At 47.2% G+C, this 27,573-nt stretch overlaps 1 protein-coding gene across 1 annotated transcript in view; it reads left to right on the forward strand.

Annotated features, from left to right (window-relative positions):
- The window catches only part of STPG1 (sperm tail PG-rich repeat containing 1), a 43,441-nt gene that overhangs the window by 10,151 nt on the left and 5,717 nt on the right, over window positions 1-27,573 (forward strand). Inside the window, exons 3-6 of the mRNA XM_035020216.1 lie at window positions 7,602-7,703; window positions 12,152-12,322; window positions 18,009-18,117; window positions 22,045-22,210. Of these exons, the coding sequence (XP_034876107.1) occupies window positions 7,602-7,703; window positions 12,152-12,322; window positions 18,009-18,117; window positions 22,045-22,210 (548 nt within the window). The remainder of the gene's footprint in view (window positions 1-7,601; window positions 7,704-12,151; window positions 12,323-18,008; window positions 18,118-22,044; window positions 22,211-27,573) is intronic.

Genomic DNA, 27,573 nt, shown 5'->3' on the forward strand with positions numbered 1-27,573 from the left:
ATCAGGCTCTCTGTTCAAAAGGGAGCCTGCTTCTCCCTCTCCCACTCTGCCAGCTTGTGTTCCCTCTCTCACTGTCTCTCTCTGTCAAATAAATAAATAAAATCTTTAAAAAAAAAAATCGTTCAGAAATTCGATTCGCACTTTCCAAATGGAGCCACGTTGGTTTGACAACGTGGAAACTTTAAGTACTTGAAAGCCTTCTGTAAATAAGTATGTAAATAATTTTGTGGCAAGAGCATGGGATCCGTAAATCAGGTTCCCTGCGTTCTGCCCCCTTAAAGAGCTCTATGCCTTTAGACGGGTCACTTGGCTTTTCTTTTTTTTTTTTTTTAAGATTTTATTTATTTATTTGACAGAGAGAGACAGAGCGAGAGAGGGAACACAAGCAGGGGGAGTGGGAGAGGGAGAAGCAGGCTTCCCGCCGAGCAGGGAGCCCGATGTGGGGCTCCATCCCAGGACTTTGGGATCATGACCTGAGCCGAAGGCTGACACTTAACGACTGAGCCACGCAGGCGCCCCATCACTTGGCTTTTCTGAGCTTCAGTTTCCTCATCTGAAACATAAGGAAGATTTGGGCTATATAATTTTTTTAGGTTCTTGAAGCTATAAAAGGAGAAAAAAAATGTTCTCGTCCCATGCTCATTATTCTCATTTTTCTTGAGGGAAGCGGACATTGAGAAGTTAAAGATGTTGTTTAACATCACCCAATAATTTAGTGAGGGAGGCAATACAAATTAAAAACAGATTTTAAAACTCTGGTGTTTCACCACCCTTCTTAGAATATTAATCGTCCATACCCTGTGCCTGAACTCATAATTTGGTTGTATCCTCATATTAGTTCTGTGACCCATTTAACATCTTTAACACAGAGAATTGGTGTCTTGGAAAATGTGCATTTACCTTATTGGTCTAACCTGTTGGGAAACACTGCCCGGCTCACGTGCCCCATACAACCCTGAGTCCTGGGTACAAAGAATCCTTCACAGAGCTCGGCATCTTGACTGGCAATTTGCGCTGCTAGAAATGAAGTCTGCTTCCCTGCACAATTTATGATTATTTACAGATGTGCTGGTGACTCCGTGTGCATGAAGAGACATGCCTCATCTGGGACAGAACAGAGCCCAGGAGCCCGATGGACATTTTCTTCCTCCACCGCCCTGTTTCAATTCCTCTCTGGATGGTGGTCACTGCTTTCCAAGCCATGTAACACTAATAACGTCTTCGCATCATGTTAAGAGCAAGGATGTTATAACAGTTAGGCCCTTGCCGGGGATTACCGTTCCACGATTCTAAACCTGACTTATCCCTTCCAGGCTCAAATGAATGAATGCTGGTGGCATAGGGCACTGCATTCTCTAGGTGGGCACAGCTTAAAAATACATGTTAATTTTATATGTAGCTTGAGAGTAAATCCACCAACAAATGGTAAGCAGGCCCATATTTAATTTGTGATGAAATAAAATTAATACTGTTTCACTCACTAACTTGACAAGGCACTGAACCAGGGATATTTTACACGTCAAGGAGATTTAAGTGAAAGGAAGTTCAGTTTGCAGGGGCCACCATGTTCAAGGGGATAATTAGCCCAAGTGTACACTCAGCTGCGTGTCTGAACCACAATGGGCTGTGCCTGACCTCTCTGCTCCGGAAGCCTGACTTCGCCCTGTGGGTCACCAGCACGCCTTCCGAAGGAGTCTGCAGTCCCTGTTCCTGGACATAAACACTTGGCTGGTACTGACAGCATGCCAGGCACCCCTCGAAGACTTTTGCATTTATTAACTCATATAATCCCCATAATAACCCTGTGAGCTGAGTCTCCTCATTATCTCTGCTTTTCACATAATGAGCCAGAGACACAAAGAGGGTTGAGGGACTTGCACAGCCAGGGTCAGGCAGAGCCTGCCGGACGCAGGCGGCAGCTCCTGGTTCCAGACACTGTTCCCCGCGTCTCCTGGGGACGGAAGCAGGGACACCCTCCTCTGTGCTCTGACAGCCACTCTCGTGCCCCCGGCCACCTTCTGCTTGGCCTGATGGTAGTGGGTGTGCACGGTCGGGACCCTCCATCCCATTCCTGGAACACGTGAGCTGCTAACAGGTCGTGCTTCATCCTTGCACCTTAGCCTGGGCTCTGGTCCGCTGTGGCCTTCCGTGTATGTTTGTTGAGTTGAGTTCTTGCCGATATGCCACTCAGGGGACTTCGAGGGGCTGCTAATAAGCTGACATCAGATTTGAGCAAGAGGAGGGCTCTGAAAAAGAGAAGCAGATGTGCTCTCGGGGACAATACCCACAGTAACCAATGCTTCAAAAATGCGGGTTTGACTTCTCTTGTCTGTGTTTCCAGCCCAGCCCTCTGGGCCAGCTGTGGGCAAACAGCTGGTGCCCGTTTTCATCTGTCAGGTGGCCAGTGTCCCGCTGCCCTGGCTCCCCCAAACTTATCTGAGCAACGAAGAAACAATCTCTTCAAGAGACCTCATCCCGTTTTCCTGCTTGCTCCCTTCGGGCTCCCAGGGACCTTTCATTGCTGACATCCTCCCCCATCCTGAACAAAACAGTGGCGTTTTCTCATGTGGAGTATGCTCGCTGCCTCTCTCCCTTTTCAGCCATGACCAGAGGTGCGGAAACTTTGATGCCAGACAGAAATAGATGTGGGGTGAGGCAGGGAGGGAGAGAAGGCAAGAAGGGGGAAGGGCGTCTTATAAGGGGCACATCTCAGAGTCAGAGACAGTTTGAACCAGAAGGGCCTCAGCGACCTGGAATCCCCGGGCTCTGCAGAAGGGCCCTTTCTGTGACAGTGTCTCATGCTGAAGGCCACTGGTGGGCCAGGTAAAGACTGCTCGAAGCTGCTGCCAACTCCAGCCCCCTCTCCCGGGCTCCCTGGTGGACAACAGGAATGTGGTCTGAACACCACAGATCTTGACACCCCCACGCGCCTCCCTGCAGGTTCACAGATGAGGGGCCTGAGGTCTGGGGAGGGGACGTGCCCTGGGGGCAGATGCCAGGTCTCCCACCGTGTAGTCCTCATCACTTTGGCCACGTCAACCTGAGTAAAAGCTTTCTGACTTCAATGAAGTCAACAGGGTCGATGGACACATTGTCCTGAGACCTTAAGACTAGAGGCATTTGTAAGAAGAAACTGTTCCCTCAAGAGCCCTAAGTCCCTATGTGGTTTTACCAGTGGATTAACCACAGCACAAGCCTCTGCTTCCATCTCAGACATGTCCGCCTTCTGTTAGATACTTCTAAGCCCTTCAGCAGACCCCCAGTTGTCATTCATCTTGTGCACTCCTGAGAAATGCCAGCTCACCAGCCCCCGAAAGAAACCAAAGCAAGGTGGAATATCTTTGAAGAGTCAAAAGGCAGCTCTAGTGGGGTCTTTAGCCAATGATCCAAAGAGACTACATTTCCCAAGCCAAGAAACAGTTTGACAAACCATTGATTTGAGAGTATTAATTGGACAGAATTTCTGAAATCAGGACTAGAAAAGTCAGGCTATGTACCTGGCTCCAAGCTGGTGGACTCCAAGCTTCCTATAACCTATGGACATATCTGGCGGGAGGAGATACATGCCCTGCTCCCTGTTGCCTCCTCCTCATTACCTGTCTAACCTATACCAGGATCAAGTGAACGTAGACCTTTGTCCCACCCTTGGCACCTGCAGGGGCTGCCATTTGGGATTCTAATCCTTCAAAAGGGCTCTCAAAGTGCATTTCAACCAAATGTCACCCAGATGCATATTGGGTTGAGGGGTGGGAGCACATCAGCCAGTCCTCCCTTGGTCAGTCCCAGTCTCAAGGTCTTTAACCCCCATGGGAAGGTTTGGCTCCGTTGCGGGCAATGCCAAGAATAGCAGCCACGCACTGGCACTGTGTTTCGATTTATTTAATCCTCACATGGTGGGGAAGGCCCGGGAGACAACAGAATGGCATCCACATCATCCTCTGGGCACTGGGCAGGCAGGCTGTAGAGCTCAGTTAAATCGTTCTTTTCTCTTCTCCCTCCCCACACCCATTTTTGCTTTGTTGGTTTATTTGGTTTTTGCCCTCTGGGGTGGTCTTGGCCAAGAAACCAAGGGTGGCTAAGTTCACCCCAGTTGCAATTACCTGGGTTCTTCTTCCTGGGAACTGCACTGAGAGGCCTAAACTCACCAAGTCACAAAAGGTTAGTCATCAGAACGGTTATCCCAGAGGTGAAAGGTCTGGATTTTTATTGCCCTCCCAGCCAGCCATTCACCAGCCCGTCCAGCAGTCACAGGAGAAGGCCTGAAGGCTCTGCCGTTGGAGGTTTCCCTCCGAGGAGCTTAGAAACCTACCTGCGTGTTGTGTGAAGGTAGTGGTGTGCTGGTAAACCAGCTCTCCCCTCCGCAAAGGAAAGTTCTGATTTATAGCGTTTGCCAATTTCTGGGGTGTAAATACTCCCACCTTGCTTTCAAGCTACCACTAGCAAAATCTCTGACATTCTAACAGTCACCCTCTCAAGCTGCCATCCATGGGCCAGCTCTGACATACTGCTGCCTGGACATCTCTTCTCAACAGGCAGCCCTCTCTCCCTCCAGGCTAAGAGGTGCCAGCCCTCTTCATATTCGGCCTGGACTCAAACCAGCTTGCAACACAGCAGAATTAAAATGTGATGGAGGTCCAGTGGGGTTGCTGGATTTAGCAAATAAGAACACAGGACTTCTAGTTAATTTAGAATTTCAGATAAATGACAAACAACTCTTTTAGTATAAGTATGTCCCAAATATTGCATGGGACATACTTACACTAAAATAGCTTTCCAAGGTTTATCTGAAATTCAAATTTACCTGGGCAGGGTGGGAGGGAGCAGCCTTGCACGCCTTGTATTTTATCGGGCAACTCTAGCTCCTCAGACACATGCAAGTGTCTGGAAAATGTGTGTGAGCTGATGGCCGTGTTGAGTGTGTGCAGGGGGAGGACTAGAAGCCAAAGGTGCGTGTCTTCCTTGTTCACTGTTTAAACCTGGGAGAGTCATGGTGACGTGTCCTGCTTCAGCTCTTCCTTGATTTAGGGGCTCTTGCGAAGCTAAGAGGCACCCAAAGGCATTGAGTCCGATGTCTCTCATTTACAAATGAGGAAACTGAAGACCAGCGATGTGAGTTAGCTAGTCGCAGCATTGAGACGAAAATTTCCTGATTCAAAACTCTGTGGGATTTTTTTTTTCTTTTATCCTACATATTCTCATTTGAAAATCAGTTTGGTTTAATGGGTAAGAGTAGACTCTGTATGTTTGGTGGGGGTGGGAAAAATGGGTGAAGGGAATCAGAAGGCAGAAACTTCTAGTTACCAAATAAGTCAGGGGGATGTGACATACAGCATGGTGACCACAGTTAGTGACACTGGATTGCATTTTGGGAGTTGCTAAGAGAGTAGATCTTAAAAGTTCTCATCAGAAGGCAAAAATGCTAACAACTGTGTATGGTGACAGGTGTTAACTGGATTTACTGTGGTGATCACTTTCCAGTGTGTACAAATATCGAATCATGCAGTACACACAAAACTAATATAATGTTATGTGTCAATTATATCTCAATTTAAAAAAAAAAAGAGTAGGCTTTGTACTAAGACCATCTGGGTTCAAATTCTGGCCCTGACAGTTCCTAGCCATGGGACCTTGGGCTTTATCTCTTTTGGCCCTGTCTGCCCGTCTTTAAAATGGGGATTAAAGGGCGCCTGGGTGGCTCAGTCGGTTAAGTGTCTGCCTTCGGCTCAGGTCATGGTCTCAGGGTCCTGGGATTGAGCCCCACATTGGGCTCCTTGCTCAGTGGAGAGTCTCCTCCCTCTGCTGCTCCTCCCCCAGCTTGTGCTCTCTCTCTCTCAAATAAATAAATAAAATCTTTAAAAATAAATAAATAAAATAAAATTATTATTTGTTTTAATAATAAGGGATTAAGGGACACCTGGGTGGCTCAGTGGGTTAGGCGTCTGCCTTTGGCTCAGGTCATGATCACTGGGTCCTGGGATGGAGCCCCACATCCAGCTCCGCACTCAGCAAGAGGTCTGCTTCTCCCTCTCCCACTCGCTCCCCCTGCTTGTGCTCTCTTTCTGTCAAATAAAGTCCTTTAAAATTAATTAATTAATTAATTAAAATGGGGATTAAATGAGTTGCTGCATGTAAAATACTCAGAACAGTGCCTGGCACACAGTGAGCCGCCACTCAATAAATAAATGCTAGCCCCACGAACAGCCCCCTAGAAAAATCTCTTCTGGGTTTCTCTGTAGCTCCTTGAATCTGCTCCCACGTGCCGATGTCTTCTGAACTTGGCCTAGGGCGCTGGTGCACCTGGTTCTGCCGCCCATCTCATGGTCTGCCCCATTCTCCCTGGTGATCAGCCCCCACTCTGTGCACCTGAGATCATCATCACCTACAAAGTGGGAATTAGTGCCCTGCACCCACACGCTTTGAGCAATGCTCAAAGGATCCACTGCATTTAAAATTCAGCACAGAGGAACCTGTTAATCTCACTGATGGCTCTATCCCCTATATTAAACCATAATCAGACACTGCTCAGGCCAGACTGGAAAGTCCTGGAAGGCCCTGGTGGCACCTTAGGCTTTCTTTCTGCCCTGAGGAAGGTAGTAGGGATGGTGGAGGCAGGATGAGCCTCGGGGGCAGAGGTTGGAGAGACTTGATAACACCCCCACTGTAGAGAGTTTGTGTTCATCATGTCCTTAGCACTGAATTCAGGTACCTGTGGCAGTGGGATATTGGGAAAATTCATCTCCACTGGTCTCAGTGTCTCCATCTGTAAAATGGGGACAGTAACCCCTTCCTCGTCAGAGGACTAAGTGAAGAAACCTTTGAAAAGCTCATGGCATCAAGTTGGCACCCAGTAAGCTCTCAAGAGTGGAGCATCCCTGTCATTTCATGCCACTTGCTTGGCCAACTTCTGTCAACATATACCTCCCCTTGGTAACCAGCATGGGAAATGAGATGAAAGCTCAATTAACTGCAAAAGCAGAAATGAGCTTCGAAATCAAGCTGCTGTTTATTCCTATCATACCTGCATCATTTAGCATCTGAGCCTCACGAGCCTGCCTCTTTTTGTTTGAGAAGAATTAGACATGGTCTTGTTTGGCATGAAGGTTGTTTTTGTTTCATTTTGCTTTATAAACAGAAACACTCCCTGATTTCTCTTCTGAAAGGTTGATGAGGAAGCTGAGTCAGGTGGGTGTGGTTAACGTGAAATCGGTCATCGTTCCCTTACCTTGGGCTTGGCTTCCCCAATCAGCACACACTGACTTGCGTATCAGCCACACTGAGCATCCCATCTTGTGCTCATTTCTCTAATGGCATGAAAAAAAACAACAGCATTCTTCTGGAATGCAGGACGACGTGGTGGAGTGAGCCAGGGCTTTGGGGGTCCCAGACCCAGGCTGGAATTCCAACCCCCAGCACTTGGTAACCGAGACAGTGAGTGGGCAGGCTAGGCAATGGTGGAGCCAGACTATCTATCACCCATGAAGTGGTGGTGATGCCTAGCCTTGAGGATTATAGTGAGGCTGAGCGTTAATGGATATAAAGTTTGCGGAAAAGCACGGTGGAAATGAATGTACCCCGATGACACCCCATTCTCTTCCTTTCAGGATACCATCCCAGGTCCGGGGTTCTACAACGTCATTCACCAATCTCCAGTGTTCAACAGTGCCTCGTTGTCTAAGAAAGGAACGTGCACTTTTCCCTCTACGGTGAGAAACCCTTCCTTGAGTAAGGCCACTAGCAGATCAGTCATTTCCTCCATCCGTTGCATAAACATGTATTGGACAGCTGGTCCCTTCTCTCCAAAGGCCGTGGTTCTAATTAGGAGAGTAACTGCTGCCTCAGGTGTCATGCAGGTAAATTAGAGCCTGTGTCTTTAAGTAATTATCCCCCCACTGCTACACATTGGAGAAGAGAGGCTGGAGGGATATTTAGAACCTGATCATCCACATCAATTTTGTCATCATGGAGTGGGCTAGGCAGATGTTTTCCTGAGATTTTTAGGCACCAGGGAAAAGCTCTTAGCCTAATAGGATGTATTCCACCACTTGGTCTAATTGGGTTATTCAAATTATTGAGAAATCTTCTAGGAGCAAAAATAAAGCAGACAACAGGCTGAAATGGAGTTATCTTCCTCCCCTCCCTACTTCCCTTCTTTGTAAGATGTGGGTCTTTATCTTTGTGGATGGCTCTAAGAATCAAGGAGTTATATGAAGTGCCAATGTCCCTGACTAGACTTGGGCAAGGATTTTTTCTTTTGTTCTTAATTTGAGTATCTATAAATTGGCAAGAAGAAGAGATATAGCAAGGGAAAAGGGTCAAACTGGGATTAAGATTAGCTGAGGTAGGAAAGTGAAAAAGAAAGCAAACCCAAACTAGCATCAACAAAACTCATATGCCCTCTGTCCCTTTAAAAATTATAATAATCTCTTGCAAAATTGTATTCTAATGCCTGACACTGGAACTGATTTCAAAACAAAACAAAACACCACACAAAGGATCCATTTAAGACACGCTGAATGCAGCCACTTACTGGAATTTGACTTTGGCAGAGCTGACTTTGGAGCTAGCTCCCCATCGGCGGAGACATGGAAGTCACCCATGCCCCCAGTGAGCTCACAGAACAACCATGCCTCTGCCTCGTTTTCTGCCCCGAGCCCTGCAAATAAAGGGACCTGAAAGCAATCGGCAATAGACGTGCCATCTCACGAAGTCTTGGCACAGGAGACAAGACTTAAGACCTAAGCCTGACTCAGCAGAGGATTCTCGATGTGGCCTCAAGCACGTCACCCTTCTGTGTCCCGGTTACCTCATAAAAGTGGAGACTCCCTGGGCGCCTGGGTGGCTCAGTTGGTTGAGCGACTGCCTTCGGCTCAGGTCATGATCCTGGAGTCCCGGGATCGAGTCCCGCATCGGGCTCCCTGCTCGGCGAGGAGTCTGCTTCTCCCTCTGACCCTCCTCCCTCTCATACTCTATCTCATTCTCTCTCTCTCTCAAATAAATAAATAAAATCTTTAAAAAAAAAAAAAGTGGAGACTCCCTGGAGGCACTGGGCAAATCACAATGAGTGAAATGCTCTTTGAAACTGCAGAGTATTGTAAACATGTTAAATATTATGAGTGTTACCACCTGAGTCACAAACAAGCTCTCCCGCACCTCCTAGGTTTTCTCTCTGAGAAATTCTTGGCCGTAGAGGGGCACTGCCCATTCCTGCTTGGTCCCAAAGAAGGGACAGAAGGAGAGCGCACGATCAATTCCCTACTAGGCTTTGTGTGCAGTAACTTTCCAAACGACGAGGCTGGGCCATCTGGAGAAGAGGCTCAGGGGAAGGTCCGAGTATTACAGAATCTAATCAGGCCTGTCAGGTCCTTAAAAAATTCAGACCAAACCCAAAAGAAAACAGACATGGAGTTGTGCAGGCTTTCCCTCCCTGCTTTGATGGATGGGAATTTATATTGATAGACATTTAAGTTCCTATAACCAGCCTGCAGTGGCTGATGGAAATCTGTTAAGAGACCCCACATCTTACCTACTTCCTTTCTGCACCGATGTGAATTTCATGCCTTCCCCCCGCCTTAGTGACTTTCACATTTGGCACCTCTTCCCTTTCTGGATCTGCGGACTCTGAGGGTATGAAAAGTAGACCTCGTCAGAGAAAGATCTGCCCGACTGACACTGGTGTAGCCAGGAGGAGTGTGATTGTAGGTGAGGGTGAACAAAAACTCTGTGGATCAATAAATTCTAGAAACTTCCTGATGACTGTTGGAACCCCTACACCCAACCTTTGGAGAGGACCTGTCACCTCGCTAAGTCCAAATAATTTAAAGAACTTCATTAATATATTCTAAATCTCTGCTCCAGGATTATTCATGAGGCTGACAGAAGGTTAAATTAGGCAGGTGGGAGGAGACTTTCATGGCCTTTCTCTGTATGCATGGTGACCGGAGTGGTTCTGGAAAAATTAGTAGGTGCTGCAGAGAGGTTCACAAATGCCAGCATGCAGCCAGATTGGAGCCCACAGGCCCGGCAATTAAAAGAAAGTCAAGGGGTGGGGAGGGTTGTCTGAGTCAGTGTTACTTCAGCTATATTGAGGCAAATTCTATCACAATGCTTTATGAAACTTGGCTTCCAATGAACAATTAGAATGATTTTTTCCCCCAAAAGTATGTTCATAGGTATTCTAGGCCAAAAAGATTTTATGATCTAGTTAAGTTTCAGGAAGGCTGGGTAAGTCAAGTTGGGTTTGTTTATGGTAGGACTTCTCAGGGTACTTAATATGATGGTGTATATTATGAGTCTTCAACATGGGAACACACTATGAGGCTTCTCAAGTTTATTTGGCTCTGGAACTCTCTCTCTGCTGTCACCACCAACACTAACTTATCTTATAGAACTGGTATGCCAGGGAACACTTCGGGAAATAGTGCTTTAGAAAAACGTGCTTGCCTCATCTGTTGGGTGAGTCAGGATAGACATGCCACAAATGGGACCACCGGGGGTGGTGACCCTTCTTCTATGGAAGTGAAAAGGAAAGATCCCATTGGGCAACGGAGAGAGAGGGTAGTGATTCTCCTTGAACTAGAACATCCCACAGTCATTCATCAGGGCTCCTCTTGTAAATGAAAACATGTATTACTTTCCTCCTTTTGACTTTTCCTCTTTAGAATGGGATATCTAATCTCTATCACATAGTGGGGGCTGACTGGTAATAATGTTGGTTCCACCCCTCAACTAGCAGACGAAGTCCAGTGTCTTCATCCGTAAAGTGGGGATAATCATAATATCCACTCCCCAGGTTTTTCAAGAGGATTAAACACAGCAGCCCATGAAAAGCACTCAGTTAACTATTCCCCATAATGCAAAGGCAAAGAGCGTAGAGGGCTGGGGTGATCTTACTTCTGGGAACATCAATGAATCCTGATAATTAGGAGAAGGCTGACATGGGACTTGAACCCAGGTTAGACTCTGAACAGCTGAGACTCTGGACAAGAACATGTTTGCCGCTGGGAGCACATCCACCCATATACCATCAGTGGTCCATAGACTAGATGCTGAGAACCATTACCACCAAGCACAGGGTGAGGAGTTGGTGGGGGTGAGGGTTAATGCCTTCCCACAGTCTCACCTGCTTTCTGTGCTTGTATAGTTATTGACCCCTATCCAGCTGAGGAAACCCAGGGCAATGTTCTCAAGCTTTTAATCATAGAATAATGAGAATTTTTGTTTGTTTGTTTTATCAGACTCCAATACTTGCCATACTATCCTAGGGTAAAGCGATGTTATCACCTAGTTTCTATGGCTTTTGCCCCTTTTCATTTGGCAAACATTGATTCTGCTTGTTTGTTGGTTTTTTTTTTTAACTGAAAATAGTTTATTACGGCTTCCAGGAAGGAGTAGGATTGGTCCTACTGAAAGAGAAAAAAAAAATTGTAGGGTTCTATGCAATCAGCAGTTAGGGGGCACCTGGGTGGCTAAGTTGGTTAAGTATCTGCCTTCGGCTCAGGTCATGATCTTGGGGTCCTGGGATTGAGCCCATGTCAGGCTCCCTGCTCAGCAGGGAACCTGCTTCTCCCTCTCCCTCTCCCCCTCCCCCTGCTCATGCTCTCTCTCTCAAATAAATAATCTAAAAAAAAAAAAAATCAGCAATTAGGTGGAAGGTAGGAAGCATGGGTGGACAGCAAGCCCCATCGACCCTTGTGCCTTTAAGACATTAGAAGCAAACTTATTATTTAAGCAATTCAGATTACTTAATCTTAGAAACAAGATGTGAAGTTTTACTCAGAAGGAAAGCCTTGGCTGGAGGAAGAAAGTCTAAAGCTTCCCATCATATAAATTACCCAACAGCTGATGAGTCAAGGGTAAGTGGCCTGAAACGGGATTGGGTGGCAATGCATTTATGGCAAAATTATTTTTGCCAAGTCCCAAATGTAAGATGAATAATTTGAGTTAGTTTATAGAAGTTAAAACAGGTCAGAACTTGTGTTCTCAAAGAGCAAATCCTCAAAGCCCAAGGTCAGTTTATCATTGTTACCTGCTGGAGTTTCAGCTTTCATACGATGCTTTCAGACCTAGCGCTGGGCACCATTCCTTTGACGTCTGTCCTGTGGAGCCAAGAGATGACGTGAGGGCGCTGATGCCTTTGACTTTCTCCTTGCAGCGCGCCCGACTGGACACCATCGTTTCTAAATACCCTGCGGCTAATGCATACACTATCCCATCACGTTTCGTCTCGAAGAAGGACTTCAGTAATTCCTGTTCGAGCATGTTCCAGTTGCCGAGCTTTGCAAAAGTCCTCAAATTTGAACCCCCTGCACCAAACCAGTACAATGTAAGAACGTTGCGTGTGCTTGTTAAATATATACTGAATGAATGCTTTCCGAAAATGAATGAAGGCGGGGGACGCTTTGGGGAAATAACATTCTTTTTTTTTTTTTTTAATTTTATTTATTTATTTGAGAGACAGAATGAGACAGAGAGAGAGAACATGAGAGGGGGGAGAATCAGAGGGAGAAGCAGACTCCCTGCTGAGCAGGGAGTCCGATGCGGGACTCGATCCCAAGACTCCAGGATCATGACCTGAGCCGAAGGCAGTCGCTTAACCAACTGAGCCACCCAGGCGCCCGGGAAATAACATTCTAAGGCAACTGATAAACCAGTTAGCGTTTGTTGACTGCCCAGCGGGTAGAGGAGGCTGCGTGCAAGGCTTTATGGAGAATTTGCACAACCTGGACAAAAATGAGAGCAGCGCAGAGGTCGGTGGGAAGCAGAGGGAAGACCCCGCCCTGGAAAATACTATAATCACTCCTACCACAGAACCTTTCTGGGACAGTATTCTCATCTGTAACAATTCTTATTTCCCACGTTATCTGCAGTCGCTTTCCATTTACTTCTTAGGTTTTAATAGGGAAAATACGCTTCCACATTTCCGTATCAGAAACTGGGTTTTTCACAGTAATGCTCCGCCAATTACAATCACTTTGTAGTCATGGAGGCAGAACGGTATGATTAATGGTTAAGAGATGAAGTCAGGTTCAAATGTCAACTCTGCCACTTTCTAACTGTGTGGCTCTGGGCATGTCCCTTCAGCTTTCAGGACTCAGGTTATTGATCTGCAAAATGGAGAAATGTGTCCACGTCATAGTGTTAACGCAAATGTTAAATTAGGTCGTCTGAGCTGTGTGCTTAGCCCAGCCCCTGGCGGACAAGGACTCCGCCATCCGTGGAGATCCGCAGAGCTGTCTTTGGGGAAGTCACGTTACCTCTTGAGCCTCAATTGTAAAATGGAATCAATTATACTCACCCTACAGGGTTATTATAAGAGCCAAATGAGACAACACATGTGCAAACACTCTAAAATACATAAGAAATGAATTGTATATAAGGTATTAATAGGATTATGACATATTGCAAGATATTTTGGTCTTAGAGTACTTCATTTTTAATTTCCTTTTTCTTTTATAATACTTATAAATAATATTTATTTTTCTGACTACAAAAACCCTGCCGATCTTCCGTGATTGATCCAATCAATTATAATGTGCTCAAAATGATGTATGTGCCTGCTGCACTGTCCAATAGAAATATAATGGGAGCAACATATATCATTTAAATTGGGCGCCTGGGTGGCTCCGTCAGTTAAGCATCTGCCTTCTGCTCGGGTCATGATCCCAGGGTCCTGGGTCTGAGTTCTGCATCAGGCTCCCTGCTCGGCAGGGAGTCTGCTTCTCCCTCTGCCCTTCCCCCCAGCTCACGCTCATTCTCTCTCTCTCTTTTGCAAAAATAAATAAATAAAATCTTCAAATCTTCCCAGTAGCCACATTTGAAAGTACAAAGGAACAGGCGAAATCAATTTTAAGAATATACTTTATTTAACCCAGTATATTCAAGATCTAATTTCAATGTCTAATCAATATAAAAATTGTTAATTATACTTTTTATTTATAATAATTATACACATAATTATAAATAAAAATAACTAATGTTTTACATTCTTTCCATCTATCTTTACAGTCCAGTGTGTATTTTATACTTTCAGCACATCTTAATTTGGATCAGCCATGTCCCCAGGGCTCGAGAGCTACCAAATTAGACAGCACAACTCTAGGTAGTCTTCCCCCGGGATAATCAGAGCCTGAAAATAATAATGATGATGAAGATGAAGTACTATTCCAGGCCTATGTACTGTTCTAAGCATTATGTATTCATCTCATTTAATATTCACAAGAATCCATGAAGTGGGTTATCTCTTTTTTCAATTTACAGAAGAGAAAGCTGATGCTCAGGGAGGGGAAGGGATTTGCCCAAAGTTAGCCCGCTCAAAGGGACCGTTTGCATATCAGTGAGCGCAGGTAGATGGCTGGGGTATATAGCTGGAGAGTGATCAGTCAGCCTGTCCCAGCCCTGCTGGGTCTCCCTTCATGGAATCTGTGGCTACTCTGTGCTAGACCAGTGATACAGCTTAGATTTCAGCAGGGAATGCATGACAAACTAGTAAACAGGCAAACAAAATAATTACAAACTGGGGCCAGCTTTGAGGCAGACAAAGAGTTGGACCCTGAGAGACAGAATATGTGGAGAATATGGGGGGTTGGTAGCATCATGTACTTTAGACTGGGTGGTCAGAGAAGGCTCTAGGGCTGAGAACCTAAGAATTGAAGGAAGAGCCAGTTGAGGGAACAGCATGTGCAAAGGTCCTGGGACAGCAAGCAGCTGAGCCTTGGGGAACTACAAGAAGTTAGCTGGATTAGCATTAGCTAGGAGGAGAGGGAATAAGGGGAAGCCAGACAGATAGGCAGGGGCCAGTTCATTCAGGCCCCTAAAGACCCTGGGAGGGATCTTTAATTTGGTTCTCTGCGGGAAGCCTTTGAGGGGGATGACATCATCTGATGTACTTTTTTAAAAAAAACTCCCACCAGCAGCCATATGGAGAATGGACCACCGTTTGGGTGAAGAGTGGACTTTGAAAAACCAGTTAGGAGGCTGTTATACTAATCGGAGAGAGGTCAAGGCCTGGTCCAAGAAATCGATAATGTTCTTGGCCATTGCATCTTTGCCATTCCTGAGAGAGGGAGTTAGTGTTTCAGGCATCTGCCTCCGCAACCCACTGTGTGCTCCTTCACCCAGCTTCGCATCTCCAGCGCCCCGCGCAGGTCCTGGTATACGGTACACTTGCAGTAAATGCTCATGACGTTGAAGGAATTAGCCCCGTCATATATAGTTGTTAATCTAGAAAAGACCGTTTCCCAAGTCAGGGCTCAGACCTTCTGCCAACGGATCAATTTTAAGTGCATGGTTTTTGTTGATTATAGTTTTAATGTGACTGTGAAAATAATTCATGCTCTTCATTAAATATATTCAAGTATTTTAGAAATCCATGAACTAGAAAAGCAGAATTCTCTTACAATTCTGCCCTCTGAAGCAAACCACCATCAAAAACAGGTGCAATTTCTTTCATGGTCTTTTCCTCCCCCATCCCTACCTCCAGTATTAGGATTATGCTGGCCACGGTACATGTGCATTTTCTACTCAGCTATATCTTGGATTTTTTTTTTCCCCGTGGTGATACAGTAAACCTGCTTCATTTTTTTTTCCCCAACCTGCCAGTGAAGCTAGCTGACTGTTTTCCTCGTCTAATGGTGAAATCTTCCAGTGACACACACTCAGAGTATACAAAAATGCTCCCTCTTTCAGTTGTTTTTCTGTCTGGATGAGGAATAAGGCTGAAATCGTGTTTTGTCTACAGGAGGCTTTTTTCAGACCCGGAGAACAATGGTTGAGTCAACTGGCAAGAAGCAGAAATGTGATAATCCTGTTAGCCACACCACAGGCGAGGTCTGTTAGGGCTTTTCTTTGCCTTTGCTTACCTCGATTCCCCCACCTCTCTATTCGATTCCTTTTTCTCCGTACCATGTTATTACTTCCTCTCCGGCAACCTGGTTCCTGTCCCTCTGTCCAGTAATTAGCCTGCCCCATCTGATGTTTTTGTTTGCCCTCCCTGCATGCATTCTAGCCATTAGGACCCTGGGAAAAGCTAAATTCCTCCACCTTTGTAAACACAAAATCAAAATGCCATCTGCATTTCTTGAGAAACTTTTTTTTTTTTTTTTTCCCCACAAAGGAGTATCTCAGAAAAATCAAACCACCCTGGCCCTGGCAAATAGTTTCACTCATTCAGTAAATATTCCCAGTCACTACATTTATGATTTTTTTTTTAAAGATTTTATTTATTTATTTGAGAGAGAGAATGAGATAGAGAGAGAGAGCATGAGAGGGGGGAGGGTCAGAGGGAGAAGCAGACTCCCTGCCGAGCAGAGAGCCCGATGCGGGACTCGATCCCGGGACTCCAGGATCATGACCTGAGCCGAAGGCAGTCGCCCAACCAACTGAGCCACCCAGGCGCCCCTACATTTATGATTTTTATTGCATCTTTATCTAATGAATACAGGGGCCTGACGGCAAATTGGCATTTAAAATATTTATGATTCACATATAGCAGAGGAATGATCTCAGGGTTCTTTTTTTTTTTTTTCCTCTCTCCTATTATTTTCAGAGTGCTGAACATGCTGTATATTGTGTGGATCGGTCAAAATTCTTAATTTCCGGTTGGTCCAGAAAAGTCGAGACAAGGGAGTAGTGTTACAGATCTGATCGTGATCTTAAATTACCTGATGCCCTTGTATGCCCCAAATCCTGCGTTCATAGGAGGGCTGTTTGAACAGGAAGGAATCAGGGTGGGGATATGTAGGACTCAGTGTCCCGAGACGAATAAAAGTCATAGAAAAAATAAGGAAAACAGGGGCGCCTGGGTGGCTCAGTCGGTTAAGCGACTGCCTTCGGCTCAGGTCGTGATCCTGGAGTCCCGGGATCGAGTCCCACATCGGGCTCCCCGCTCAGTGGGGAGTCTGCTTCTCCCTCTGACCCTCCCCCCTCTCATGTACTCTCTCATTCTCGCTCTCTCAAATAAATAAATAAAATCTTAAAAAAAAAAACAAAAACAGAATGCTGTGTATACGTTCCAGATGCAGAGGGGAATGGGGAGTGACTGCTTAATGCGTATACGGATTCTTTTGGGGGTAATGAAAATGTTCTGGAACTAGAAAGTGGTTATGGTTGCCCAGCATTGTGCATTTACTGGAAGTCACTGAATTGTACAGTTTAAAGTGGTGAATTTTATGTTATGTGAATTTTACCTCACTCATGATTTAAAAAAAAAAAAGGAATAGGGGGCACCTGGGTGGCTCAGTTGGTTAAGCGACTGCCTTCGGCTCAGGTCATGATCCTGGAGTCCCTGGATGGAGTCCCGCGTCGGGCTCCCTGCTCGGCGGGGGGTCTGCTTCTCCCTCTGACCCTCCCCCATCTCATGCTCTCTCTCTCTCTCTCATTCTCTCTCACAAATAAATAAATAAATAAAATCTTAAAAAAAAAAAAGCTATTATTAAAATTGAGTAATACAGGGCGTCTGGGTGGCTCAGTTGGTTAAGCAACTGCCTTCGGCTCAGGTCATGATCCTGGAGTCCCGGGATCGAGTCCCGCATCGGGCTCCCTGCTCGGCGGGGAGTCTGTTTCTCCCTCTGACCCTCCCCCCCCTCATGTGCTGTCTCTCTCCTCTCATCCTCTCTCTCAAATAAATAAATAAAATCTTTAAAAAAAAAAAAAAGAAAAGGAAAACAATGCGCATTTGCAGTGTTACGGACCTGAAAAAGACACTGTCCTATAGGCGATGTCTCTTGACTGTTGTCACCCTCACTGCATCAACTAGAGCAGGGCTCACCTGATCCATTTTACAGCTCATGTGGCAGACACGAGACCAGCCTGGCAGCCAGGTCTTCGGGCTCTCTTCCGAGCTCTGTCCTCTGTGCCATGGGTGCAGGGGTGGGGGGGGGTGACCAGACATCTGCTGGTGATCACAAACTCCTCGGCCACTCCAGCTGGGGTGATGGCAAAGGCGCAGTCGGGGGGACCTTTTCCACTCTGTTCATTTTCTGAGGAATACCATGCTTGTGTTCTCCCCCCAGGCCTCTGTCTCTTACTGCAAGCAGAGAAACAACGTCTGTGCCCGAGCGGGGTTTATGTCCAAAACCCAGAGAGGATTTTTCACTATCGCTGAAACAGGACCTGCCCCAGGTAAGCAGCCACCTTCACCAGCCTTGACCCAAGGGTTAACCTACCAGATCTGCTCTGTGGGGCACCATTGCTTCGTAGGAGTCTCTTTGGAAGGAGTTCGGCTTGGGGTGGGGTGGGGATGTTGAACAGGTGCTGAACAAAAAGGAGAAAGCTCCGGGGAAGAAGGGCTGCTCTGGAAATGGCCCCAAAGCAGCCTCGTTGGCCTCTCTTTTCATGACCGGGCACATCTGCTCTGGGCTGCTAGATGGGGAAGTGGCTTCTCACCGCAGAAGTGTGCACATTCCCGTGCCCCAGGTGTCCTCACAGGCCCCCCGGGGCGGGGTGGGGGGCACTCAATACGCTGAATGTCCAGACCCTTCCTTTCCTCCTGAGCCTGGAGGGGACTTCATCAACTAGTCCCCAAACACTGGAAAATGGCTCCGTTTACTGAGAGCCTACTCCGTGCTAAGTATTTTCCATGCAGTCCTCACACATCTGTCTTCCTTGGCCTGTGCTCTCAGTCCTGTGTCCGGTGAGGAGAGGGGGCTCAGAGAGGGGAAGTGACCTGCTCCGCGTCACACGGCGGACGGATGGCAGGCCTAAGCCCAGAGGGGTCTGACCGAGGAGACTATTGCCCCCATCAGCCCCCAGTGACTTCTGAGACCGCCCCAAGAGCTGGCCTGCAAGTGTTTTCCTCTCTGGGCTGGGAGAGGTGTTGCTCCGTCCTGTTCTCTCAGACCTGCTCCCCACTTCCAGCCTCAGTGAAAGGTTTCCAGAGAGGTCAGGGGACGCCACCACTGGCACTCTGGGAGCCCTCGTCAGAGTAGACCTTCCCAGTGGGTCCTCCCCCCAGGGAGCCCTGAGCCCCGGAGCTGAGGGGAGGAACAGGGAGGGTTTCTGTGCAATCACACCTCTTGGAGGCGGGGTGTGGGTAAAATTGCAGCGGGGTGTGGGTAAAATTGATTTCACCAAATCCAGATTAAAGTTGAGAAGATCAGTCCGAAACTGAATAACAAAACCAGCCCTAATTAGGAGGCTAAGTCCGGGCTAAAGCTCCCCTGGCTTACATCATCATAGGCAAAGCCCCACCTTGTTTGTTTATACAGAACAAAGCCCGCATCCCTGGAGTTTGGCCAGAGGCCGTGCCAGTGAACCTTGAGATGTGGGCACCTTCTCAGCAGGCCACATGCACCCACTCCTTGCGTGAGGGTCCTCAGGGGCCCCTAGCCCCTTGTAATGTAGCAGAGGGGGAGAGTATGTGGGTACCAGGAAGTGTTAAACTCCTACTGTGCCCCAGAGGCTTTACGTTTCTCATCGAATGATCTCCAGACCCTGTGGAGGGTTTGGCCAGCACGCAATCATTTTGCTCAGAAAGCGTGAGGTACTATTATTATTGATCCCCATTTTTCAGGCAAAAATGATACTTAGAAAGCAGGTAATTAGCCCAGGGTCCCATCGGTGGATTTGAGTCCAGGCCCATCCCACTTGATACCTGGTGCCTCAGACCCTCCCTACCCAAAACTTGCCTGGGGAATCTGCCCCTGTGTGATAAACAGTCAGCTTGGACCTCTCAGAAATAACGGGTGGCTCCTTCTCCTCCTGCTGGGGGAAAACAGATGTGACTGGTGCCCCTGCAGGGTCCCTGTCCCAGCTGCTCCGAGGGCCCCTTCCTCAGGGGCCGAGGGCCAGGACTGGCCTACCTTCAACTCTGAGCAAAATGCTCACCTTCACACATTTCCTGGTTGGATTTTGTGAAGTTTACATTTGCTAAGCACATCACGAATGTCCTCCTCTCTATTTTTCCTTTAAAAAAAAAAAAGCTATTAGATTGGGGGAAACGCAGATGTTAAAGAGTCACTTGAAAAACGTGGGTTTCATGGGGCACCTGGGTGGCTCAGTTGGTTAAGTGACTGCCTTCAGCTCAGGTCATGATCCCAGGGTCCTGGGATCAAGCCGCACAATCAGGCTCCCTGTTTGGCGGGAGGCCTGCTTCTCCTTTTCCCACTCCCCCTACTTGTGTTCCCTCTCTCGCTGTGTCTCTCTCTCTTTATCAATTAAATAAATAAATAAAATCTTAAAAAAAGAAAAACATGGGTTTCAGAATGGGAATTGCACTGTGAGATCAACACTGTGTAGTCTTCCAACCACACTCAGGAAAAGACGAGAAGGAAATAAAGACCAGTGCTTACCCTTGGTTCTCTCTGGGCCGCAGGAACATGAGTGTCTTTCTCTCCTTGCTTCTGCTTTTCAGAATTTGATAATCAAGGGGTTGCTTTAACCTTTCTGTGGAAGGGAAAAAATATATATTTTGTATATATATAGAAAATATACACATTTACACAGTCATGAGAGAAAAAGAAACAAAATATGAGAGAGTATACCAATATTATAAATATTGCTATACTGGACATTTGCCTTTTTTAAACTTAAGCATATATTGGGAACATCTTTTCATGTTATTAAGAAACCTCCTAAGAATATCATTTTTGAAACGGATGTATGGTATTCCATTGCATGGCGGTACTGTAAGTTAAGGACCAAATGGCCTCTTACTGGAAATGTAGGTTGTTTTAGGCAGCAAACATCCTTATAGCTCACAGCTTGGGTACAATCAAGATTATTTCCTTATATTAATTGCTTAAAGTGAAATTGCTAAGTCAAAAGTATGTAAAATATTTAAGTTTTGGGTTTTTGTTTTTTTTTTTTTTTGGTGACCAAACTGTTCGTCAGCAGAGAGGTAATTTCTCCTCCTGCTTCTATGAGGCACCTGTTTCTCCTCACCTTTGCCACCACTGGGTATGATCATTTAAATAGAATCTCGCTAATACACTAACTTGCTAATGCGCCATATTGTTGTTTTCAGTACATTTGCAATGGAAGAGTACATTTTATTTAAAACGAAATCAATCTTACAATGCTTAGAAAACTTGAAATATTTTTCCGACCCACAATGCTACCACTTTTCTGGGCTCCCACCTATTTTTATTCAGGCGGATCCATTTGTCCCTAGATGTCATCATAGTATATAGGGACTTGTAGGCATTGTTTTCACTCACCTTTATTTTCAGAAACATGGCCATGCGGCTTTATGGTCTCCATATTTATCAGACCGGGCTGCTAGTCCCAGCACAGGGCCCCTGGTCTCGGGCCTTCTGGCCACGTACCCCTTCTCACACTGCGGCTACTGCTGTTGGTGTGCGTCTCTATGCTTAGAGCTTTCCCGGATGTTGAATAATTTCCTTAATTTCTAAGTAATGGGAAGGCTGAGTCAGAGGATCAGACATCCTCAAGACTATTGCTCAGTACTGCCTCTTTGCACTCCAAAAACGCCTGCACCCATCGACGGGGCTCCCGACAATTTAGGGTTGACCCTACTTCCTCTTCCCCCAGCCCAGAACCCTCTCTTCCTCGTGAAGCTTTGTGCGCAGCCAGATTCATTTTATTCTCTCACGGTTTCTTGAAAGAAGGCATGGTGGGAAAGCATGGACTTTGGAGACAGGTGGCCCTGGGTCCACATAGTAGGTGCTAAATAAATAGTTGTGGATTGCATAATAGTTACTAAATGCCTACTATGTGCCAGGAACTTCAGTATTACTCAACTATCCTAACCACCCTGTTGTTGGAAGAATTATTCTTACCTTATGGAGGAGGAAGCCGGGCTTAGTTCCAAATTAGATGAAATCTTTTTGGCAAAACTATTCAATATCTCCAAGTCTCCCTTTCCTCCTCTTTAGAATGGAGGTGACAATGACACACCTAGCTGGGCTGCTGTGAGCATGTTTCCTAAAGGGTGAGTGTAATTTTCAGTTACTTCAGGCAGCCCTTCCATCAGACCATCGTGGAGTGATAGCCCCTTATAATATTAAATGTATTCTTAGGTGTGAGGCATTGCTTTTCATTAACTTGAGAAGAGTTCCTTATCCTGTTTTAAAATGTCTTTCTTCTTAGGGCATTATAATATCAACGAATCCCTTGTGAAGCAGTCGCCAAAGGTATTAATGTCTTGTTTTAAATCAAAAACTGGACGTGGATTAAAACTGACGTCAACAGGCCCGGGACCTGGGTATTACAACCCCAATGATCACACCAAGATTCTGAAAAAGACTCTTATCCCGTGAGTCCTGATTATTCTGATCTTTCTTTGGAAAGGAGGTTCTGGGGAAGGACCTAACATAAGCGGAAAAGAAAGGGGTGTCTCTGGTTGGCAGGACACAACTCCAGGTCACTCTCCGGGGGCCCTCGTTGACATAGTGGGTGCTCAATAAATACTTATTTAATGCATAATATTTATTGAGCAACTACTATGTGCCAGCAACTTAGCTTCTTACTCAACCATCGCAATGACCCTATTGTAAGAATTATTATTCTTACTTCAGAAACTGGGAAGCTAGGCTGCAATGAGGCTGAGGATTTGCCTATGTGCACACAGCTAACTTGAAATGCCACTGGGAATCAGGCTCAGGACTAGCTGGATCTTTCCACATCTCTCCTGATGATGTGCTTTCCTGGTGCTGACATTATTCTACTTTTATAACATAAAATCTTCACTGGGGTGGCAAGATATACAGCAGCATGGGGCTGTCATAGTTTTGTACTGATAGGTTGGAAGTGTAGACCGTGGAATTGGTCGGATCTGCTGGATTTGAACTTCAGCTCTGCTGTTTTCATGCAGTGTGACCTAAGGCACTGTACTAAGCCCTCTGAGCCTCCATGGTCTCATCTGTGAAGTAAAGTGGGGATAAATTCATGCCTCATAGTGTTGCTTTCAGATTTTATAGCATAGGTTTGGCATGGAGTAGGTCCAAATGGTGACGATATTAGCACAAATTTAAAAAGTGAAGCTGGGGATTTGTGTTAACATGATTAGTACCCTACGCATTTAATACTAGTTTCATCAAACAGATTCAAGAACTCAGAGGGCTTATTTATTCCTCAGATGGTTCTAGAACTAGAACTAACTATAAGGTCAGGCTGCCTATCACCATTTAAGACCTCACCCCAGTATATTCCTCTCCAGGCAGGATTGGCCCCTGGGGGTCAGGCGGGTAGCCAGGCTCATACACACAGTGGGTCAGAAGTCCAAGCAACCGAGAGAGGCTGGCAACATCGAGCCTACTCTGACCTCCAGCGCAGGACAAGGAGACGGGATTGGGGAGAGGAGCAAGACAAGAACCTGCCAATCTGGAAAAGGGATTCAGAGCTCAGATGGAATCCACTGGGCAAGTCCCATCTGCCCTTTGGCTCTTGGGTTCTGCAGGTTGACCCCTCACAGGCTCCAGGGCTCAAAACTGGGGTAGGACGGTCTCCAGGAGCAGGCTCTCTCTGAACGTCGGGGTCCCCCACCTCCAGGCGGGCTTAGGGTGTCACTGCACACCACATTTCCCCTGCTTTGCCAGCAAATAGAGTGGGTAAGGGGACAGGCTTTGGAGCTAGCAGAACTGGGTGTGAGTCATAGCTCTGTCCCTTGCAGAGGCTTCTCTCTGAGCCTCAGTTTCCATGTTAGTAAGTGGAGAGAAGAGTCTTATCTCATAGGGGTTCTGTGAGGGTTAGATGAGAATTTTATCATTATAGATGTTGCTATTCGGTATCCAAGGCATATGAGCAAATAGGGTACAGCTCCTCTTTGGCATAGCCACTCAGGCCCCTAGCTTGAATCTGGAAGCTCCTCGAGGAGGTAGTGAAAAGGAGAGTAGAGAACACTCAGTGTTGAGCTGCTTTCCCCAGAGAAGTGCCATTCGGCGTTTGCTAAAGTTTGGACAAGCGGTTTGAAATAATTCTCATTTTATGGCATTTGCACCTGTCAGTCAACAGGCTCTGTCGGTTTCTGGGTCTGTGCTGGAGGCTGTGGGGGTGCTCGGGTGAACAGGGCACCATACATACCTTCAGCTGGGTTCACCTGGGAATGACTCCAGAGCAAAGCAGAGGCACGTGCAACAAAATGCTGGATCATGTGGTCCCAAGGCTGTTGGCTACACAGATCCGGAGGGCAGTCTTTCTAGCTGGGTGCAGTGCAGTGGTGCTGGTGTGTCTGGGGGTGTCTGGGGATCGCTGGCTGTTTTGTGATGCTTTGTGAATGACAGATCTTTGGTAACAAGTCTAGGAAGCCCTGAATACGAACCCTCTGCCCCTGGGAGCATCACTGTGTGCCTGGCCTAATTAAAGGCTATGAGATGTCCTGAAGTAAAGAAATTTATTAAACCCAGTGTCTCCTAAACTTGGGGTCCCCCTGGTGAGTGCATGGTGCCCTGGGCAGGACATTTGTGTTAACTTCCCCCATGGTCTGGGGCTGCTCTCAGCACCTCCGTGGGCCTTATTTCTTTATGTGTGAAAAGAGGGGGAGGTCTTTCCATTTCTGACACTCCAGGCCCCCGGGTTTGCTCACCATGTCATTCAGGAGCACATACTAGGGGCAGTGAACACGGAACCAGCCTGGACCCACAAAGAAGGCCCAAAATACATACATTTTTAATTGACATGGAAAGGATACAGCTGAGAAATCTGTAATTATACTTAAAAAACAAGAAGATAAAACTCAAGTGTGCTCTGGGGTGATCTAAACAAACATCCATTGGTTTATGTTCAATGATGAAGAAATGAGTTAATATAAAGCAAAGATACAGCTAAATACCCTCTATTGAGGGGGTATCCAGACTCCAGTCTCTCAAATTAGAATTCTGTTTCCTCTTCTGTGTCCCTGAAGGGAAGAGAGGGACAGGAGTGGCAGGAGGGGGGGGGGGGGGACGGGCACCTGCTGGGATCATCAGGCCCCTAAGAAAGTCTGTGTTGTTTCTTCCCCATCTCTATGTAACTTCGTTGAGACTTCATCCACACCAAGTCTGAGCACTATTCGCTCTCCAGGGCTGCATGGGGCAGTGGCAGAGAACCTGAGAGTCATCACTGGGTTTCCTTGTGGCTAGTGCAAGCAGCCCAGGTTCCTTATTTGTCTTGAATTACAGTGCTTGGCTCCTTATTTTGGGGGAGGGTCCCAGCTTGCAAAAGTAACCTTTAGGCTCTGCTTTCTTGAGGATGCAGGAAGAATCGGGCGATATGAGTTGTCCCTAGAATGGCTGGTCCCCTGTTACCCACCAACAAAAGTGAAGCCCAGGGAGTTGAGGGTTGGGTGATGTGCTTGGGAGGCCGGCAGGGGGCCAGGCATGGGCTTGTCTTGTCTCCGCTCTCCCCCTCTGGCCCCCAGAGCTGAGAATGAGCTACAGAGGCAATGTGGCCTAGGGGATGTGTGTATGCACAGGCTCCGGGTCAGACCAGCACTGAACCGCCCTTCCCCACTCCCCAGCTCTGGGATCCTGGGGGTGGGGAGGGGGCCCCTTAACTCCCAGGAATTCAAATTCAACTCGGCAAATTGTGAGGGAGCAGCCCCAAACGATGTTAAAACTGTCAGGTAGGGTTCACTTGGTAATGTGCTTGCGAGGATAACATAAGATAACCCCCAGAACTCACCAGGTCTGGCGCACGGTAAGCTTTCGATACACGCAACTTGTATTTTTATTGAGGTATGTGAGCGGGTCGTCTGTACTCACCTGCTGCTTCTTGAGTGGCCCCCGGAGGGCAGGTGCTGTGCTAAGGGCTGGCAGGATGTTCGGATGACCGTGTCTGGGCTCCCTAGCTGAAGAACAGCGCACAGCTGTCTCTTTGCAGTGGCCACCTTCCGACGCAAAGCTAAGAGCATTTATCGGCTTACAGGGGGGGCTTTCGAAGATAAGTGAGGTGTCCGCTTCAGGTCTTCAATACCGTCACAGTGATGAGTCAGTGAATCAGGGTGAGTCAGGATAAGGGCTTTTTAGAGATCAAACTGGTCCCTCCCGGGTGCTGCCTTCCACACACGCTCGCCAGCAGGGAGGAGAAACGCCCACTGACATCTTTCTAACCCTTGATCTGCTTCCTGGAGTTTCTAAGCCACTGGTTTTGCACAGACACGCTGTCCTGCCACAGCCAGAGCTGAAGAATCAAACCCTGTTGGCCCCGCGCCAATTTGGGTAATTATCATGGCCCACCTAAAGTTCCCCTGGGATTTTCAATTAGATATGGGATGCTTCTTCCCAAGCAGTTGTAATCTGTCACCCTCTACCCTGTTAAACAGATGCTGCATTCCACCCCAGAGGCAACCGGCTGCCCTTTAATGATGAGAAAAAATTGCCCCTTTATCCCTCCCAACCCTGGGAATCCCCGAGGCAGAGTGAATTGGTGCCTGGGAGTGTCCCGAGGGTCTCGGATGCCTTCCCCGAGTGACCTGCTGAGTCCTCAGAGACATTCATTATTCTTGGGCGATTTGCAAACAGTTCACATTGGGAGTTGCAAACATACTTAATCCAGTTGTGGCCAACTCAGAGCCTTTGATAGATGTTTTCTTTCTACGGGGCAGGACCAGGTTGGCTTTTATAACTGAGCAATGAGGCTCATAAAAGCCCCGGTCACAATGCACTGAGGGCTGCCCTGGGTCTGATCCAGCATGACCTTTGTGATCTGCCCAGCCCCACCCCGCCGTGGAGGGAGCAGCCCCAAACGATGTTAAAACTGTCAGGTAGGGTTCAGATGTCTGGGCTCCCCGACTTGCTGAGACCCCTCTGCTTTTCTCTGCAGTTCAGCAAATGTCTTGGGGAATAGGGATGGGGCCTCAAAGATGAATCAGATGCAGTCCCCCGCCTTAAAGAGCTAGGCACGTAAAGAGCGTTAGAAAACCTAGCATGTTCTGTACAAAGAAAAGAAGAAGGGCTAGAATGTATCGAGGGCCCAGCCACGCTGAGCTAAGAGCTTTTGTGGATGTCACCTAGCGTCACGCTGCCAGTTCCCCTGCAGGACAGTACTGTTACATAGAGTACAGATGAAGGAGGTGGAGCAAGGAGTGGCATGCAGGTCCAGCTGACTCCAGGAGCCATGCTGCTCTGTGGAGCCCCAGGAAGGGCAATGGGCAGGGGGAGGGCAGGGGCCACAGAAATTTCCCGGAAGGATGTGAGATGTGAAGACTGATCAGAGTTGGCAGGGAAAGGAGGTGATCCTGGCAGAAGGAAGAGCGCAGGCAAAGGCAAGGCGTGGTCGAACAGTGTTGTGTTGGGGGTTTCCGGAAGGTCAAATGGGAGCAAGTGGCATGGGAGGTTAGGCTGGATGGAGAGGCCATAAATAGGAGCTATTCATTTAGCTTCTCATCGGGGTTTGTGAGGGTGGATGGTCAGAAACAGGTGGACATCCTAAAAGTCATGGGTGCATTGAGGGCTGAAGGCAGTCTAGGAGGCTCCGTAGTGTCTGCCTCGTTGTCCCAATTCCTGCCACATGCAGCTGCAGCTCATGCCTCGTCCATGCTCTTGCCCCTGCTGCTTCCTCTGTGCCCTTTTCTACCTGAAGAATTCCTGCTTACCTTGCTGGGCAAATGTTAGCTCTTCTAGGGTAGAGTTCTGGATTCACGTAATTGGAATCCCCCCACCCCTCCGACCCCACTCCCCAGTGCAGTGTTTTTACCTCTCT

The sequence above is a fragment of the Mirounga leonina genome, unplaced genomic scaffold, assembly GCF_011800145.1.
Source record: "Mirounga leonina isolate KUSES-001 unplaced genomic scaffold, KU_Mleo_1.0 Mir_173, whole genome shotgun sequence".
In the NCBI taxonomy this organism is placed as follows: domain Eukaryota; kingdom Metazoa; phylum Chordata; class Mammalia; order Carnivora; family Phocidae; genus Mirounga; species Mirounga leonina.